This window comes from Larimichthys crocea, chromosome XII, assembly GCF_000972845.2.
Source record: "Larimichthys crocea isolate SSNF chromosome XII, L_crocea_2.0, whole genome shotgun sequence".
Classification (NCBI taxonomy): domain Eukaryota; kingdom Metazoa; phylum Chordata; class Actinopteri; family Sciaenidae; genus Larimichthys; species Larimichthys crocea.
The window spans coordinates 25,073,653-25,090,065 of record NC_040022.1 but is presented as its reverse complement, the minus strand read 5'-3'; the positions used below and the strand labels follow the sequence as shown (position 1 = coordinate 25,090,065).

The following is a 16,413-nucleotide window of genomic DNA, read 5'->3' as shown; positions in this document are numbered from 1 at the left end:
GCAACTGCTGAAGTGGACTCCAAATCAAAAGCTGGTGACACTCCGCTGGTAAGACCACAGTGGCTTAATATTAATTTAAAATTTCTGTTCTGATTCCTCTATTCTTGTCTTATATTTTAGTTATTATTATACAGGATAAAGTATTTTCTTTATTTTTTTAGATATTTTTGTTTAGAATACTCTTTGAATTTCAGTGACCAAAAGAAGTAAATATTTTATTCTGTTATGTTTATTATTTTCCATGTTCTAAGCATTTTATCACAATTATTTGGCAATGAAATGTTCATATTTTGATATTACACTCATGTATTTCATTAATCCCTAACAATGCATGAAGTTTACTGTGATAGTGAAATAATTAGAAATAATTATTTTCATATTAAGATTTACATTAGACCAAAATGGTTTAACTGATTAGTAAAACTGATTTAGTGCAAAGGAGAAAATTGTCTGTAAGTCGTTTTGGCTTTTGTTCAACAGGAAAAAACAGAACAAGAAGAAATCCTCAACATAATGAGTTATTCACAGCGGGGACGAATGGATGAACAGCGTTGTGAATTGGGTCCTGTTAAAAATGGACAAATCAAAAATACGAGAGGTTCGGTCAGCAGATGCAAACATGTCACCTGTATTGTTTGTGTCCTTTTGTGTATTGATTGTTTCACTCCCGCTCCCCACAGATTCACACCATGAGGAATTCTCTCATAACTTGGACAACAAAAAGGGACAACACCTTCATGACCCACGTGTGTCACTGCCAGGGTTTAACCACCAGGTATAAGACAAGTTGTAAGGGCACCTGCACAGGTGGTGTGATGAATACTGACTGAAGTCTGTTCTAATTGTGATTTGTTTTCTCAGGAACCTGGGAGTAATAAACATCATGGCTCTGCACCTCAGATTTCCGTGACAGAGAGTAGTCCAGATAGAAACAGAAAGGTTCTGCTGGTACCAGCCAACCAATTACAAGTTCCCTCTCAGGGTGAAAATTCTGTAAAGGTCAATTCTATTCTTCTGTGAAATTTTGGTTGCAGTAATTGCAGGTTTCTCGTGTTGTTATTAAATTTGCTCATCCTCAATAGGCAGAATTACCTGATGAGCAACAGAGGTTCATGAATATTATCAGCCATGGCCAGCGTGGACGCATGGATGACCAGCGCTGTTCCTTGGATTTTAGCAAGAGTGCTCCCTGCACCCCCAAACACACAGATAGAAAGTCCCCAAGTATAGTAAACTCAGGTGAGACTAGGGTAACAGACTGTCTCTGTAAACATTTTCAGAAGTGTGTTGCAATTCTTGCAATTGCCTCTTAATTGTCATTTCTTACCAATACACCCAGATTATAATTTATATATAAATAAATAAATAATATAATACATATAAATTAATTATCTATATAGTAACTTAACTATTACACCTGTTTCCATGTTTCATTTTTCTAGGTCCAGATTCTGAAATGTTCTTCAACCTCCTGGCCAACACCCAGAGCCAACGGCTTGATGACCAGCGAGTATCTCTTCCATCATTACCAGGATTACGGAATGAAAATGCCACATCTGCTTCTGCTTCTGCTTCTGCTTCTGCTTCTGCTTCTGCTTCTGGAGGAGATTCAGGCTACTTGTGTTACATGGTCTCTAAAGTCCAGGTTGCTACTTTTCTTTTTCACAGAACAAAATATTTCATATTTTACATACATACAACATACTGAAATACAGTAGTGGCATTGGTTCTGTCTTGTAGTCGCTTTCTTACTTCAAGCCATAATTTATTCAATGTTCTGTGTTTTTTTTTTAAAAATGTGCCTCATGATCAAAAATACCAGTACTGAGGAATGCTGGCCTAATGCATTTTCAGGGTTCCAGAATGGATGACCAAAGGTGTTCTCTACCTCAAATCCCAGCGAACCAGTGTTCATCAAAACAGGATAAGTCTGCATCTGATTTAGGCCCTGCACGGTCAGCCTCCTTCAGCCCCAGCTCAGACATAGAACGACTGAAGAGTCAAGATAAAGCATCTCAAAAACAGGTATATGATCAAGTCACTGCTATTATTTTTAATGCCGGGAGATAAATCACATTCGAATCGTCATTTGTTCATTTGCCCATTTATTTACTGACCTAAATGTGTTTTCCCCATCTAGGCCTTGAATCCAGCTGAACAGGAAGATTTTTTTAGCTTAATGAGTCATTCCCAGCGTGGACGAATGGATGAACAGCGATGTGTCTTGAATGTTAGTCCCCAGTCCAAAACCCAACAAAAGCCCAGTCAGAGCACAGCGCTCAAAGGTTTGAATACAAACATGTTTGCTGTCCTGTTGTTTTTTTGGTTTCATTTATTTCAACATTTTTCCATGTTGTGACGGAATATTATTTACATATCTGATCACACCACTAATATGGTGTTCTTTTCACCTTCACAGGTCCAGATTCTGAAAAGTTCCTCAACCTGCTGGCCAACACTCAGGGCAAACGGCTCGATGATCAGCGGGTGTCTCTTCCTTCATTGCCAGGGATACAGAATGGAGGTACCACATCAACATCTACTGCTGCAGAGATGGATGCAAGCTACTTGTGTTACATGGTCTCCAAAGTCCAGGTTGGCCCTATACATAGCATGGTGTAGAGACCATTGTGGAGATATTGACTATATTGGTCATTTTGTTCCACAAAGTCTCACGTGTTTTTTTGCAGATATAGAACATGTTCAACAATACATTCAGCCGCATTTTTACAACATCATAACAATGAATCTTATTTTCCTCCCACAGGGTTCAAGGATGGATGAACAGAGATGTTCTGTAACCCCAGTCTCTACCCCATCTGCTCAGCACAAAGATCATCCCATTTCAGACAGCTCTGATAAACATTCCCAAATGTCTGCCTCCTTAAACCGTGCCAAAACTGACCAAAATCAACAGGTGGGATGTCATGCTACATTATTCAGAGCGCATACTTTTCCCTTCTACTGTCCTGTAAACCAATATTCCTTTTACTAAGACACTAAAATAACTTCAGTGATGGTTAGCTCTTGTTGGCTTAGTTGTTTGTGAGTTGTCCCATTTCTCATTGCTAATTTTTCCTTAAATCTTTCAGGAGGCATCTCCAGCTGAGCAGGAGCAGTTTCTTAAAATGCTAAGTCATGCACAAAGTGGACGTATGGATGAGCAACGTTGCTCTTTACAACCCAACAGAAGCACACCTGTCACGCCCACACATAATGGAAGTGCTTTAAATAATGTACCCACAGGTAAAACAAACACACTGTAAGGCCAGGTGTGTATTTTCTGTCTCATAAGACCTCACAAAAATAACTCTTAACTTTCTGTTACAGGTGCAGATGCTGACGCATTCTTCAAAATAATTTCCTCCAGTCAGGCACGACGGTTAGACGATCAGCGTGTTGCACTTCCTACCCTGCCAGGGATAAGTGGGAATGCCGAAAGAAAACAGAATGGTAGAAATACAAAGACTGGAATCCCCGTAAGTTTTACAACATTGAAACTATTGGTTGTGTGAACAAGAAAATTGTCAAATGTTGCTAAATGTACTTCCTTGTTGTTTCTCTGTCACACTGTGAATGATATGCAGGAGATGTGTCTGTCAGTGTGAAGTCACATTCTTATTTCTAATAATGAACAGCTATTGTCATGAAATACAGCTCAGTTGCCATTTGTTTGTTTTTTTGTGCTTCTGCAAGGCTTCTCCATCACACACTGCAGTTGCTGAAAGTGCACTGGCACCATCAAAGAAAGACTGTTCTGACTCCCCTAGAGCCATACCCAAATCTGCTTCATTTACCCCTGAGACAGAATATCAGAAGAAGCAAAATTCTCCAGCACAGGTAAATTGTTCACCTCAAATATAACAGTGTTTTGATGTCATAAGAAGTGTGACTGCTAGGAGAAAGTGATTTAGCAATATGCTTGTAATCATTTGAATTATTACTACATTATTACTAAATTAAGTGACCATATCTCTTGGCAGTTAATGGTTTCAGCTAGGGAAGAGTTACTCCTTTCTTGAAGCCCCAAGTATGATTTTCACACAGGTAGACATCTTGACATTTGTTGTTTAGATTTTTCAAATCCAGTCTTTGAAATTTTCTGCAGCTGCCACCAATAAATAAAAAAAGCTGAGAGTCACTAAAACACTTTGTATAGAACAATGACATGCTATTTCTGTACAGTTGACAGTGAGGGTGTCCATGACCTTCACACCACAGCAGGTAAGCTGTGCCGCCGCTTGTGTAGGTTGTGAGCTAGTTGGCCAAGGTTATCGTCTTAATAAAAGATGTGTGCTTTCATCAATGCTTATCTGACTCTTATCTGTCAAAGGGACAGAAGGATGTCGACCAACCATGTACATTCCCAGAAGTCTTCCTCACACTAGGAGCCCCTGGAGATAACATTGTGATCCCTCTGAGCCCAGTGACTGACAGGCCTGTGTCTTTTAACTTAAACCTTGTCCCAAAAGAAGATGTTAAGTCTAGACATTGCTCTCCAAGCCATGCAAGTCCTAGAAAAGCCCACTCAAGGCCATCATCTCCCAACCCAGGAGCAACCAGTGAAGCCCATGCTGAAACGTCATGCCCACATGAACAGTGGAAGCTTGTGACCAGCCCTATCAGTGCAGATGATGACTGCTTCTCCCTCATTGAGAAAGTTCACACAGCTCAGCTGCAGAAGATTCAAGGAGGACAAAAATGGAAGGGGGAACAAGGAAGGGGAAAAGGGGGTGGAAAGAAAGACAAGAAGGATGGTGGCAATAAACAATAGTCGGATATTCCACATTGTAAATGATCTATTTAGGAAATGATAGAGATAGCATGTGAGGTGTCCGTAACTGACTTGGAATATAATTGAGTGAATAATACATTTGAAATTGTAATTGTAGTTTACATGTGCCCACACTAAGTAGAAGCTCTTGCTTGAGTAGAAATTATTCTTTTTTTTTTTTTTTTCAGAACTGGGTTGGTTACTTGATGAAATGTTTTCCCTTCTTTGCTAGTTAAATGTTCCATATACAATATACAATATATATAAATCATACTCAATGTAAATGCAATGTATACAGTTAAGCTTACTGCTTTAGATGCTTATCCAAAGAGAGAAATTTTAGGTAGGTTGGAATTCAACACTGGCAAACTGTGTAAAATTGGCAAAATATGTAATAAACCTGCAATTGCCAATTCATGTTTGCTCTTGATTTTTGAACCATATAATTGACAAATGAGCTAACAGCCTACTTGTAATATTTTCTATAATTATAGAGTTATCAATTTAATACAACAACACTGGGCACAGCTGTTTTCAATAATTGAACTGGTGCATCTCAACTAAAGCATATGAATAATAGAGATGTAACATTTGAGCTCAGCTAAAATGCAGTATGCAGTAATAATATAAGCAATAAAATGCCAGTTTGAGAGTGACACAGTATTCTTATACAATTTCATGTAACTGTTATCTAAGTTAACTTGGTTATAAGAGAATATGACAAACAAGAAGAGTTGCGAAGTATTTCACATTTATTCAGGATTTACAGAAAAACATTCAACGGCTCATATTGTATGAACTATTGAAATGCCACAGCTGGATCTTGTTTTTCATTCAGCAGCATCACTTCCCTGAAAGAAAAGAGATAATTATTGCTTATAGGCAGTGCTTGTAGGAATACAATAACATTCAGTATTTATTGGTGGAAAAAGCGATGCAGCATTTTATGAAATGACAAAACAAGAGCTAAGGTTTCAATACTCTTACAGAAAGATGTTGTAATGTAAAAAATCTCATTTATTTAGGTGAAGTATAAGCATATGGTTAATACATGATGAAGTGAAAGAGAATGATGAAGTTACCTTGCCAGCGTCACGGCTCTTGGCTCTCAGCTTGTTGACCTGGGACTCAGCGATGTCAGCACGCTCCTGAGCTTCCTCCAGCTCATGCTGAACCTTCCTGAGCTTGGACATGTGAGTGTTGGCCTGTTCCTCCTGTGAAGGAGTCGGTTAATTTAGTTGTTAATTGTGATTCTATTAACTACTAAACTGTATGATTAGTCACATTAATGTAGTTCACTTACAGCCTCCTCAGACTGTCTCTTGTAAGCCTTGACTTTGAGCTGCAGCTTGTCCACCAGATCCTGAAGTCTGGTCACATTCTTCTTGTCCTCCTCAGTCTGTACAGATGTTAAAACAAAATCAAGGAGTTATAGTTAAGATAATATAGATGCTTTACTTTATTATGTATCTATGATTTGTTATAACTGGTGGATTTAAGTACAAGCAGTATTGTAATGTCAATTTGGAACAAAAGCTAGCTACTTTTTTGTAGTCTGTAAAAACTTAAATCCAGTACACACCCAAAGTCCTGGCTTAGGTAAATGTAAACTTCCCACCACTGGAATTAGAATGTCGTTATTGTTGTTTTATACTGAAATTAGTTACCTGGTAGGTCAGCTCCTTCACTCTCCTCTCATATTTGCGCACTCCTTTAACAGCATCAGCTCCACGTCTTTGCTCAGCCTCAACTTCAGCCTCCAGCTCACGCACCTGTAATGTGATGAATATTAATCATTAATTAACCAACATTTTATAAAATAATTTTAGTAGAGTGATACAAAGCAGGGAAATACATGTGAATTTATTCGACTCATTAAACATCTGATGTACATTCCAAAACAAGCATTTATACTACATGCAGGTCATACCCTGGACTCCAGTTTCTGGAGCTGCTTCTTGCCACCCTTCATGGCGAGGTTCTCAGCCTCATCCAGACGGTGCTGCAGGTCCTTGACTGTGACCTCCAGGTTCTTCTTCATCCTCTCCAGGTGAGCACTGGTGTCCTGCTCTTTCTTCAGCTCCTCAGCCATCATGGCAGCCTTAAAATTATTCGAAACATATTATTATCAGTGCATGATAGTAGAGTATTTCTGTAAATACCAGAGGGGGAGCTGTGAACTCACATCAGTGATAGCCTTTTTGGCTTTATCTTCAGCATTTCGTGCTTCCTGAACAGCATCATCCACTTCACCCTGAACCTGGACGAGGTCAGATTCCATCTTCTTCTTGGTGTTCATTAGACTGGTGTTCTAAATATTAAAAAGTCACATTTAATTTATTAGTTTGTTATTTATTAACAAAGCCCATATGTATGTTTATTATATGTAAAGACATTTTTTGTGAGTTAATGAGAACAAACCTGAGAGTGAAGCAGACCAACACGCTCACTGGCATCAACCAACTCCTGCTCAGCCACTTTGCGTCCTCTCTCTGTCTGCTCCAGAGCAGCTCTGAGCTCCTCAATCTCAGCCAGCATCAGGCCATTTCTGCGCTCCACCATGGTAACCTGCTCCTTCATGTCTTCCTGTGCTCTGAGAGCATCATCAAGATGCAGTTGGGCATCCTGACAACAAAAGAAAAAAACATAATGAACTGTCTGTACTCTTTCTATTGTTTTCCCCCTAAATACTAATAAAATCCTCACCTTGAGCTGTCCCTGGACGGTCCTCAGTTGTTTCTGGGACTCAGCAGCCTGCCTGTTGGCATGGCTCAGCTGAATCTCCATCTCATTCAAGTCACCCTCCATCTTCTTCTTGACTCTCAGGGCATCATTCCTGCTCCTGACCTCAGAATCAAGATTGCTCTGCATGGAGTCAATCACCCTCTGGCTGTTCCTCTTGATCTGCTCCATCTCCTCATCCTTCTCTGACAGCTTCCTGTCAACCTCACCTTTGATCTGATTGAGTTCAAGCTGAACACGGAGAATCTTGGACTCCTCATGCTCCAGTGTACCCTGCAAGACAAATAATAAAAAATAAAGTATAGCTATGTACCAAAATTACTGTTCTGGCAAAACATATTTTAAATTAGTTTTGTCTAATGCATAGAGCACCAATAAATTATTTATTGGATTAGCAATTATTATTATTGCAAGCCAAAGAAATATAAAAGATATTACCTCTGCCTCTTCCAGAGCAGTTTGAATTTCAGCCTTCTCACTTTCTACAGCCTTCTTGGCTTTTTCCAGTTCATGGATGCTTTTTCCAGTCTCGCCAATCTGTTCAGTCAGGTCTGAGATCTCCTCTGTAGAGTGAATACAAAAAGTATAAACATTCTTAGATTCATCACAACTGGTAATCAGATATTATTTGCCTTTCATGTAAATAGCAGTTGATTTACGCTGCAGGTTCTTGTTCTCTCTCTTCATGGTCTCCAGATGATCCAGAGCCTCTTCATACGAGTTCTTCATCTTGAACAATTCAGTGCTGAGAGAGCGAGCCTCCTTCTGAGCTCCTTCCAACTCTGCCTGGCTCTCCTCATACTTCTGTTTCCATTCTGCCAGGACCTGGAAAAATGTATTAATGAAAGATATGATGTCTTAAAATAGAATATATTATATATGTTATGTTTGTGATTGACATGGTCCTGTTTTCTGTTACCTTATCAAAATTCCTCTGCTTCTTGTCAAGGTTGGCAGCCAGACCATTAGCTCTCTCCACATCAGTCATGAGGTCCTCCACCTCGTTCTGCAACCTCTGCTTGGTCTTCTCCAGTGAGGCACACTTTGAGTTCACTGCCTCAATGGATTCCTCAGCATCCTGCAGACGCTGGGCAAGCTTTTTCCTGTAGTTGGATTTTTTAAAATTTAATTTACAGTGTGAAGTGGTAAAATACTCAATTAAAAATGTTTTTGAAAAAGAAGAAGATTTTATATACTTTGCCTCCTCCAGCTCCTCGGTGCGCTGGATAGCATCAGTCTCATATTTGGATCTCCATTGAGCCACCTCACTGTTGGCCTTGGACATTCCTCGCTGCAGCTCAGCCTTCGCCTCCTGCTCCTCCTCAAACTGCTCTCTGAGCAGATCACAGTCATGGCGGGCTGACTGAACACCATGAGCCAGGGCGTTCTTGGCCTATAAATTCAGCAAAAGAAGCAAGGAAATCTTCCCAATTGAGGAGGGTTTTGTTCAACTCAAACCAGTCATGCCTGAGTTATCACAGAAACCTCATACCGCATAATAAATTGACAACCCAAGCACACGTTACATTAGTGGACATTATAAATACAAGATCTCATACCTTTACTTCCTCCTCAATGTGTCTCTTAAGCTCTTCAATCTGTTGAGTGAAAGCCTGCTTGCCTCTGGTGAGCTGGGAAATAAGAGCTTCCTTCTCCTCAAGCTGGCGAGAAAACTCACCTGAATGAATAAGCTTAAGAATAAGATTTCTTTCAAAGCTGAAATATTACCAGCAAGTGCTTTTAATTAAAAAGAAAACAAATTATTTAGAGTTATAGTGCAACACAAATGTGAGAGACAAATTATACATACTGGTTTGTCAGATCTCTTTAGGTAGGACAATATACAATACATGAACATGTGACCTCAATAGCTATACATTTCATTACATCATCTAAAGATAAATTACTGAAATAAAAAATTCCTATCTGAATTAATTAATAAAATTAGAGACTAATTAGTATCGATGTTACACATTTTACGTCTGTGGATACACACCGTTCTCTGTTTGAAGTCTTGCCCTCTGCGCACTCAGGTCATTTAGCTGCCGAACATTCTCGTCATTTTTGGACTTGATTTCACTCAACTGGTCTTCAAGAGTTCGGCACATTTTCTCCAGATTGGCCTGTAATTGGCATGTATTTAACATAACTCAAATACAGTCAACATGGAATTTACTGATCATTCATATTCTGTATTTATTCTCTACTTTTATTTATTTGGGTATTTCCTGAAATTTTATGTAATTGTGTTTTCCTGAATAAACAGTGGATACCTTTGCTTTAGCAATGTTCTCCATGTTGCTGGAGAGGTCATCAATCTCCATCTTGTACTCGCTCTTCTCCTTCTCTAGCTTCTGCTTGACACGCTGGAGGTTGTCGATCTGCTCTCCCAGCTCTGCAACACTGTCAGCCTGCTTCTTGCGAAGAGCTGCTGCAGTGGCTTCATGCTGCAGGGTTGACTCTTCAAGATCACGACGCAGCTTCTGGAACTCAGCTTCACGCTTCTTGTTCATCTCAATCTGAGCAGCTGTTGCTCCACCAGCTTCCTCAAGCCTCTCACTGATCTCTTCAAGCTCCCTGGAGAGGTCAGCCCTCTGCTTCTCAACCTTAGCCCGAGCAGCCCTCTCAGCCTCAATCTCTTCTTCCAGCTCCTCAATACGAGCCTAGATTTGTTGACAATAATATCAAAAAGGCATATTAACTGAAACATACTCAAACATGTTGGTTTTGATTCACTGAATTTACTATTCATGTGAAATACGTTACCTGGAGCTCCTTGATCTTCTTCTGAAGCTGAGCACCAAGAGACTGTTCATCCTCAATCTTGCTGAGGAGCTGGCTAATCTCAAAGTCTTTCCTTGATGGGGATACCAAAAAAGCATTCACTGTCATAGTTTGTACTATTGTTGAGTACAATGTATGCGATACTGAAAAGAGGATGAATTAACTAGAACAAACAAAAAACATACTTCTTGATTTTCTCATCAGATTGCTGTTTGTCATTCTCCAGATCCATTATGGATTCCTGAGCCAGTTTCAGATCTCCCTCAAGCTTCCTCTTGGCTCTCTCAAGATCCATGCGGAGCTTCTTCTCTTGCTCCAGTGATCCCTCAAGCTTTTAGGATCAAAGGTTTTGTATTTGTACAATGGAACATCAGTTGATTTATACAGCTAATAACTTCAAAAGCAATGTTTTCTTACATCATCCACTTGCTGTTCCAGCTTTGTCTTGGCCTTGGTCAGAGTGTTGACTTTGTCTTCCTCTGCCTGGAGATCATCAAGTGTTTGCTGGTGGGCTTCTTGGAGGGCTTTCTTCTCCTTGGTCAACTTGGCAATGGACTCATCTTGAGATGCCATCTCCTCTGTCAGGTTTTTCACCTGAAAAAAGAAGAATGGTACATACATTTATATATCAATTAATATCAATATCATACATATTTTAAATATGGGAAGAATCATTTTGTCATTTTGTATCAGAGTATATTTCAAGTTTTGTGAACCTTGTTTTCTGTGGCATGTTTCTCCTTCTCCACTTTAGCCAAGGTGAGCTCCAAGTCATCAATGTCTTTCTTTAGCTCAGAGCATTCATCCTCCAGCTTCCTCTTCTTGGCTGTCAGCTCAGCATTCATTTCCTCTTCATCCTCCAGTCTCTCAGTTGTCTCTTTGAGTTTAGCCTCGAGCTGGATCTTGCTCTTAATGAGCCCTTCACATCTTTCCTCAGCATCAGAGAGGTGCTCACCTTCCTATTAAAAATATGCATATTATATATTTCAGAAATTATGATTAGTGCATTGCTTTGGTAAAGTAAAACATCTGAATAAAATCTGACAGACACATAGTTGAATTATTCAGTAAATACAACATGTCTACTTTTGAACTCTACTCACAGATGCTACTTGGAGTTGCAGGTCATTCTTCTCCTGCAGCAAGGAAACCATCTTCTCTTCCAGTTCCTTCTTCTTGGCCAGGGCAGTAGCCAGGTCTGTTTGCATTTTGCCATAGTTCTCTTTCATCTGAGCTAGCTCCTTCTCAGTCTCAGCACTCTTCAAAAGAGGCTTGATCTTAAAGTACAGATGCATCCATGGCCAGTTCTTCACATTCATGAATGAACGGATGTTGTACTGGACGGTGAAGATTGCATCTCTAATAAAATAACACCAGTTAGTGCATTATATAGCTGTTGTTTAGCATGACACAGTAATTTCAATTCTGTATATTGTATGATAATCCTACCTCCTCTCCATCATTTTAACAAACTCTTTCCTCATGAGGTATCCTCTGCAGAGAGCCTGAGTCATGGTCACAAGTGTAGCCAGTTTTTCATCTCTCATCTCCTCCAGGGTACCCAGCAGACCAGCTTTGAAGAACACCTATGTTGTTAAGTGAAAGTGAAAGGAGTCATCAGTACAAATGTCCACAGCACGACATGCCATAGTTATTGATATTGTCCTTAGAAATGTACCTTTGTGTGCCCAAATTTATACTGAGTGTGGTCCACGTCAATGGAGCCCAGCAGCTTCTCTGAAGCTTTCTTGTTGTCAATGAACTGTCCCTCAGGGATGACACTTGCATTCAATACTTTGTATCTTCAAGATAAAATTATGTTGTTAACCTCTCACTTTCATAGTGTTTTATATCATAATAACTCAGCTGAAATAAACTTAAATTGCTTATATTGACAAATCACCTCTGCTTGAAGTCAGCATAGAGGATTCTGCTGGGGAAGCCCTTTCTGCAGATTCTGATGCCCTCCAGCACTCCGTTACACCTCAGTTGGTGGATGACCAAGTGGTTCTCCATAAGACCTGAACATTTCAAACTTATTGCATTACATTTCCTTGCATTATCATTTTAGAAATAGTGCACAAAACTAGGTTATGGACTTCTTACCTGGAGTCTTTGATTCATTAGGAATCAAGCAACGGACAAAATGAGGGTGAGTGCTCCTCAAGTTGGTCATCAACTTGCCCAAGTTCTCCTGTGGATGAGCAGCACAAGATACAAGGTCATGATTATTATAAGGTGTATGAGGTTTTAATTGTTATAAAAGAATGTGAAATAATACATACTCTGAAAAGAGCAGACACAGTCTGGAAGGAACCACCCTTCTTCTTGCCACCCTTCTTTCCGCCACCACCAGCAGCCTCTGGTTTGCAAAACATTGGATTTAATTAATGGAGCAGCAGAATCTGTTTTGTTTTTTTAACTATATTGCCAGCAAATAATTAACTCTTTATTTATTGTTCAGGGTTTTTTTTCTAAAGGAAACCAAATGATTTAATTAAATAAGTAACTGAATTGTCATTCAGGAGTTATAATGTTTCTTACCTTCACCTGAAGAATGAGATGCATACAGCATGGCCAACAGTTTGTTTGCAGACTTCTGGTAAAGCTGAACAACTGAGTCGTTCAGTGGGTCCTTGTTCTTGTCCAGCCAGCCATTGATATTGTAGTCCACAGTACCAGCATAATGAACCAGGGAGAAGTGAGCTTCAGCCTTGCCCTTTGCAGGCTTAGGCTTCTCAAAGGCCTTGGTCTTACCAAGATGCTGATCATGCAGCTTGTTCTTGAAAGAACTGTCTGTGGCCTTGGGGAACATGCACTCCTCTTCAAGGATGGAGAAGATGCCCATTGGCTGAAGGGGAATTATATCATATTAAAAACAATCAGCAATTTAGCATGCACTCAGAAAACAGGATTTCAGTTCTACATGGCAGATTTGTCTCACCTTTTCAATAAGCTCAATGCAGGCAGCCAAGTCCATACCAAAGTCAATGAACTCCCAGTCAATGCCTTCTTTTTTGTACTCCTCTTGCTCCAGAACGAACATGTGGTGGTTGAAGAACTGTTGCAGTTTCTCATTAGTGAAGTTGATGCAGAGTTGCTCCAAGCTGTTGAACTGTAATTTTGGAAATATAATCAGTCTCATGGAAAAACAATGATGACGTGATGCAACTGAAATGTTCTTCTAATTACTTACATCAAAGATCTCAAATCCAGCGATATCCAACACTCCAATGAAGAACTGTCTTGGCTGCTTTGTGTCAAGCATCTCATTGATACGGATGACCATCCACAAGAACATTTTCTCATAGACTGACTTGCACAGGGCACTGACAGCATTGTTGACCTACAAATAAGGATTTTAGTGTTATTTTTCAGAATAATATTCACATTAAAATGCAAATATTTCTCAAGATTTTACCAACATAAAATTAATGTCATTACCTGTGTCACGGTCTGACCTTTGGTGACCATCTCATTTCCGACCTTGACTCTTGGGTAGCACAGAGCTTTCAGCATATCAGCTGAGTTCAGGCCCATGAGGTAAGCGATTTTGTCAGCCACTGATGGAGAAAAACACAAGTACTCATTATACATGAACTTGTGTAGTATTTTACACGCCAGAGACTGTATTATTTTAGCAGTTACCCTCGGTGCCATCAGGTTCAGCCTGCTCCTCGCGCTGCTTCTGCTTGAATTTCATGTTGCCATGATGCATCACAGCTCCAGTCAGCTTGTAGATGCCCAGTTTCTCCTCAGCAGTGAAGCCCAAGATGTCAATAGCAGTAGTTTCTCCTCAGCAGTGAAGCCCAAGATGTCAATAGCAGTCTGCAATTCATTCACAGAGATTTTTTTTTTTAATTCTACATTATTATTATTGTTGTTGATATGATTATGATAATTTGATATGATAATGTCAATTTTTCTTATTATATAATTATTATTCTAAATATACATAAATTACTACCAACTTACATCAGTTGCAATGAACTCCTCCACATCATTGATGCTCTTGACGGTGATTTCACCCTGACTGATCATTGGGTAGTCATAGGGGTTGGTGGTGATTAGAAGGGCCTCTGTGAGAAAGCAAAGGAAATGTATAAGTGGCACATACATATTGTTCTGTAATTATTTCTCTATTGTGTTATTTCATACCCAGGAGCTCAGGCTTGTGCCCAGTCATTAGCTGATAGAAGATATGGTAACTTCTTTCAGCAGACAACTGGAAGGTGACACGTGACTTCTCCAGCAGATCTGTGAGAATTCATGATGAATGTTCAGCAAACAATTCGAGACACAATATTTGTACATTACTAATATTGCCAATGTCACTAAATACAAAAGACATATAAGCAGAACTTACATGTTTCAATATCAGCTGAGGCCAGCTTTCCACTAGAGCCAAAGTGGATTCTGATAAATTTACCCTAAATATTTATAAAAATAAAATGTCATTTTTATTATAATTAAGTATATACATACAGTTATGTAAAGGCACATGTTATGAATACTTACAAAACGAGAGGAGTTGTCATTCCTCACAGTCTTGGCATTACCATAGGCCTCCAGCAGAGGGTTGGCTGCAATGATTTGATCTTCCAGCGAACCCTACAATGAGACAAAAAAGAGGCTGTATAGAATAATTTAACAACAATCAACTGTGGCGAAGATTTTTAGCGGGTAACCAATTTTACCTGTATTTTGCTACTCTCCACTTTCTTGCTACCTCCAGCCACTGCAATTGTTGCAAAGTACTGGATGACACGCTTGGTGTTGACAGTCTTTCCTGCACCGGATTCTCCACTGGAGAAATAAAGGATAACCTTTACTTACTTAGCAAGATAATCACAAAGTTTTTAAAGAATTGTCTAGACAAATTGTGTTACACTCACGTGATGAGAACAGACTGGTTCTCACGATCTGAAATGTAAGCATACACACTCAAGTTAAACCTATACTTGAGATTCTTCATTCTCTCACATTCTCTGGTGAATGAAATCTTACCAGTGAGCATGAACTGATAGGCATTGTCAGAGATGGAGAAGATGTGGGGTGGAGCTTCAATCCTCTTCTTGCCTCTATATGCCCCAACAACCTGAGCGTCGTACACAGGAAGCCACTTGTAGGGGTTCACGACGACACAGAACAGGCCAGAGTAAGTCTGTAGCACCCAAGAGAGAAACATTAATGCATTTGATGCACAGGCTTTACAGATACAAGCACTTTATAATATACGATTGTAGCTTACGTAGATCATCCATGATGCAAAACGCTCTTTGAGGTTATATAGCACAGCAGGTTCATTGAGATGGGTCATCATCGCCATGTCTTCAATTTTATCGTACTTAGGAGGGTTCATGGGAAGGATGTCATCCTCTTTTACAGTGACAGTCTGAAAACGAAGTATCATAAATATATATAAAAAATATAATTCAATATTTACTAAGATAGCCATAGTCTCATAGTGTGAGAAAATTAATCATTTTCTTCTGCTGAGTCTGTAAAGTAGAAAAGCGAATATTCATTCATTTCAGGCATCATTACACCTACCTTTCCTCCCAGTGTCTCAACTGTGGCTTTGCCACCCTCTCTTTTGACGAGTTTAGCCTTTACATACATGTCATCATTATCAGTCACAAAGAAGGCTGTTTTGGCATCAAATGGAGTGTTCTGAGCCTCAATCCTCTCCTTCTCAGGCTTCCGGAGATAAATGGCCGCAGGGCCATAGGCCTCCATCTCTGCGTCTGTGCTCATGATGGCACCTTAAGTGACTGAAAATAGGAAGAGGTCATACAACATTCAAGTAACTGCCAATCAGATAAGGTGTGTTTTTAAATTGTGGATATTGCCTGAAATAAACTATAATTTACCTCCTTTGGTCCCAAGAAGATGAAATACAGTCAGGTCTGTTCTGATCCTATTAATAAAGATAATAATAAAGATATGTGTACATAAATCTATAGAGAAACATATTTATTTAAACATGTACTATTTTGGCATCACATTTGTATAAGACATACCTAGTGGAAATAAATAAAAAATAATAACTATGCTTAAAACTGCCTTTGCAAAGGTATAATTGACCAATTACTTAACAATCAGTCAAAGTT

The 16,413-nt window shown here is 39.4% G+C and overlaps 2 protein-coding genes across 3 annotated transcripts; one reads left to right on the top strand and one right to left on the bottom strand.

Moving 5' to 3' along the window:
* The first annotated feature begins 445 nt into the window (after positions 1–445).
* LOC104918621 (uncharacterized) lies at positions 446–5,307 on the top strand. Of its 2 annotated transcripts, XM_019266483.2 has the most exons (14): positions 446–598; positions 681–775; positions 862–999; positions 1,083–1,239; positions 1,443–1,645; positions 1,855–2,025; positions 2,141–2,285; positions 2,420–2,595; positions 2,768–2,917; positions 3,093–3,246; positions 3,331–3,479; positions 3,697–3,840; positions 4,186–4,224; positions 4,334–5,307. In XM_019266483.2, the coding sequence occupies exons 1-14, from the start codon at positions 514–516 to the stop codon at positions 4,772–4,774; spliced, it is 2,247 nt and encodes a 748-aa protein (XP_019122028.2). In that variant the 5' UTR covers positions 446–513; the 3' UTR covers positions 4,775–5,307. The 2 variants fall into 2 exon arrangements, with proteins under 2 accessions (XP_019122028.2, XP_027140959.1); XM_027285158.1 differs by having other exon boundaries at positions 446–775.
* A 282-nt stretch (positions 5,308–5,589) lies between these two features.
* LOC104918619 (myosin heavy chain, fast skeletal muscle) lies at positions 5,590–16,072 on the bottom strand. Its single transcript, XM_027285160.1, has 39 exons — positions 15,854–16,072; positions 15,552–15,695; positions 15,308–15,464; positions 15,196–15,223; positions 14,998–15,106; positions 14,819–14,911; positions 14,667–14,730; positions 14,459–14,557; positions 14,272–14,379; positions 13,949–14,092; positions 13,745–13,863; positions 13,497–13,646; positions 13,245–13,415; positions 12,845–13,151; positions 12,586–12,662; positions 12,407–12,494; positions 12,204–12,321; positions 11,979–12,102; positions 11,750–11,886; positions 11,404–11,659; positions 11,017–11,259; positions 10,718–10,894; positions 10,486–10,631; positions 10,283–10,373; positions 9,790–10,179; positions 9,513–9,639; positions 9,076–9,194; positions 8,713–8,909; positions 8,436–8,619; positions 8,176–8,341; positions 7,955–8,079; positions 7,481–7,789; positions 7,196–7,399; positions 6,960–7,085; positions 6,705–6,875; positions 6,442–6,546; positions 6,078–6,173; positions 5,857–5,988; positions 5,590–5,625 (listed from the first exon to the last, which is right to left on the bottom strand). The coding sequence occupies exons 1-39, from the start codon at positions 16,055–16,057 to the stop codon at positions 5,605–5,607; spliced, it is 5,826 nt and encodes a 1,941-aa protein (XP_027140961.1). The 5' UTR covers positions 16,058–16,072; the 3' UTR covers positions 5,590–5,604.
* Between the last annotated feature and the right edge of the window lie 341 nt (positions 16,073–16,413).

Excerpts from the sequence above, each read along its gene's own strand:
- LOC104918621 (XM_027285158.1), top strand. The coding sequence starts at position 542 with ATGAACAGCGTTGTGAATTGGGTCCTGTTAAAAATGGACAAATCAAAA. Across the intron at positions 2,026-2,140 it reads ATAAAGCATCTCAAAAACAG|GCCTTGAATCCAGCTGAACA; the intron begins GTATATGATCAA and ends TTCCCCATCTAG. Across the intron at positions 3,841-4,185 it reads AGCAAAATTCTCCAGCACAG|TTGACAGTGAGGGTGTCCAT; the intron begins GTAAATTGTTCA and ends ATTTCTGTACAG.
- LOC104918619 (XM_027285160.1), bottom strand. The coding sequence starts at position 16,057 with ATGAGCACAGACGCAGAGATGGAGGCCTATGGCCCTGCGGCCATTTAT. Across the intron at positions 13,416-13,496 it reads CTGGATTTGAGATCTTTGAT|TTCAACAGCTTGGAGCAACT; the intron begins GTAAGTAATTAG and ends CCAAAATTACAG. Across the intron at positions 10,895-11,016 it reads AACATGCCACAGAAAACAAG|GTGAAAAACCTGACAGAGGA; the intron begins GTTCACAAAACT and ends TTCTTTTTTCAG.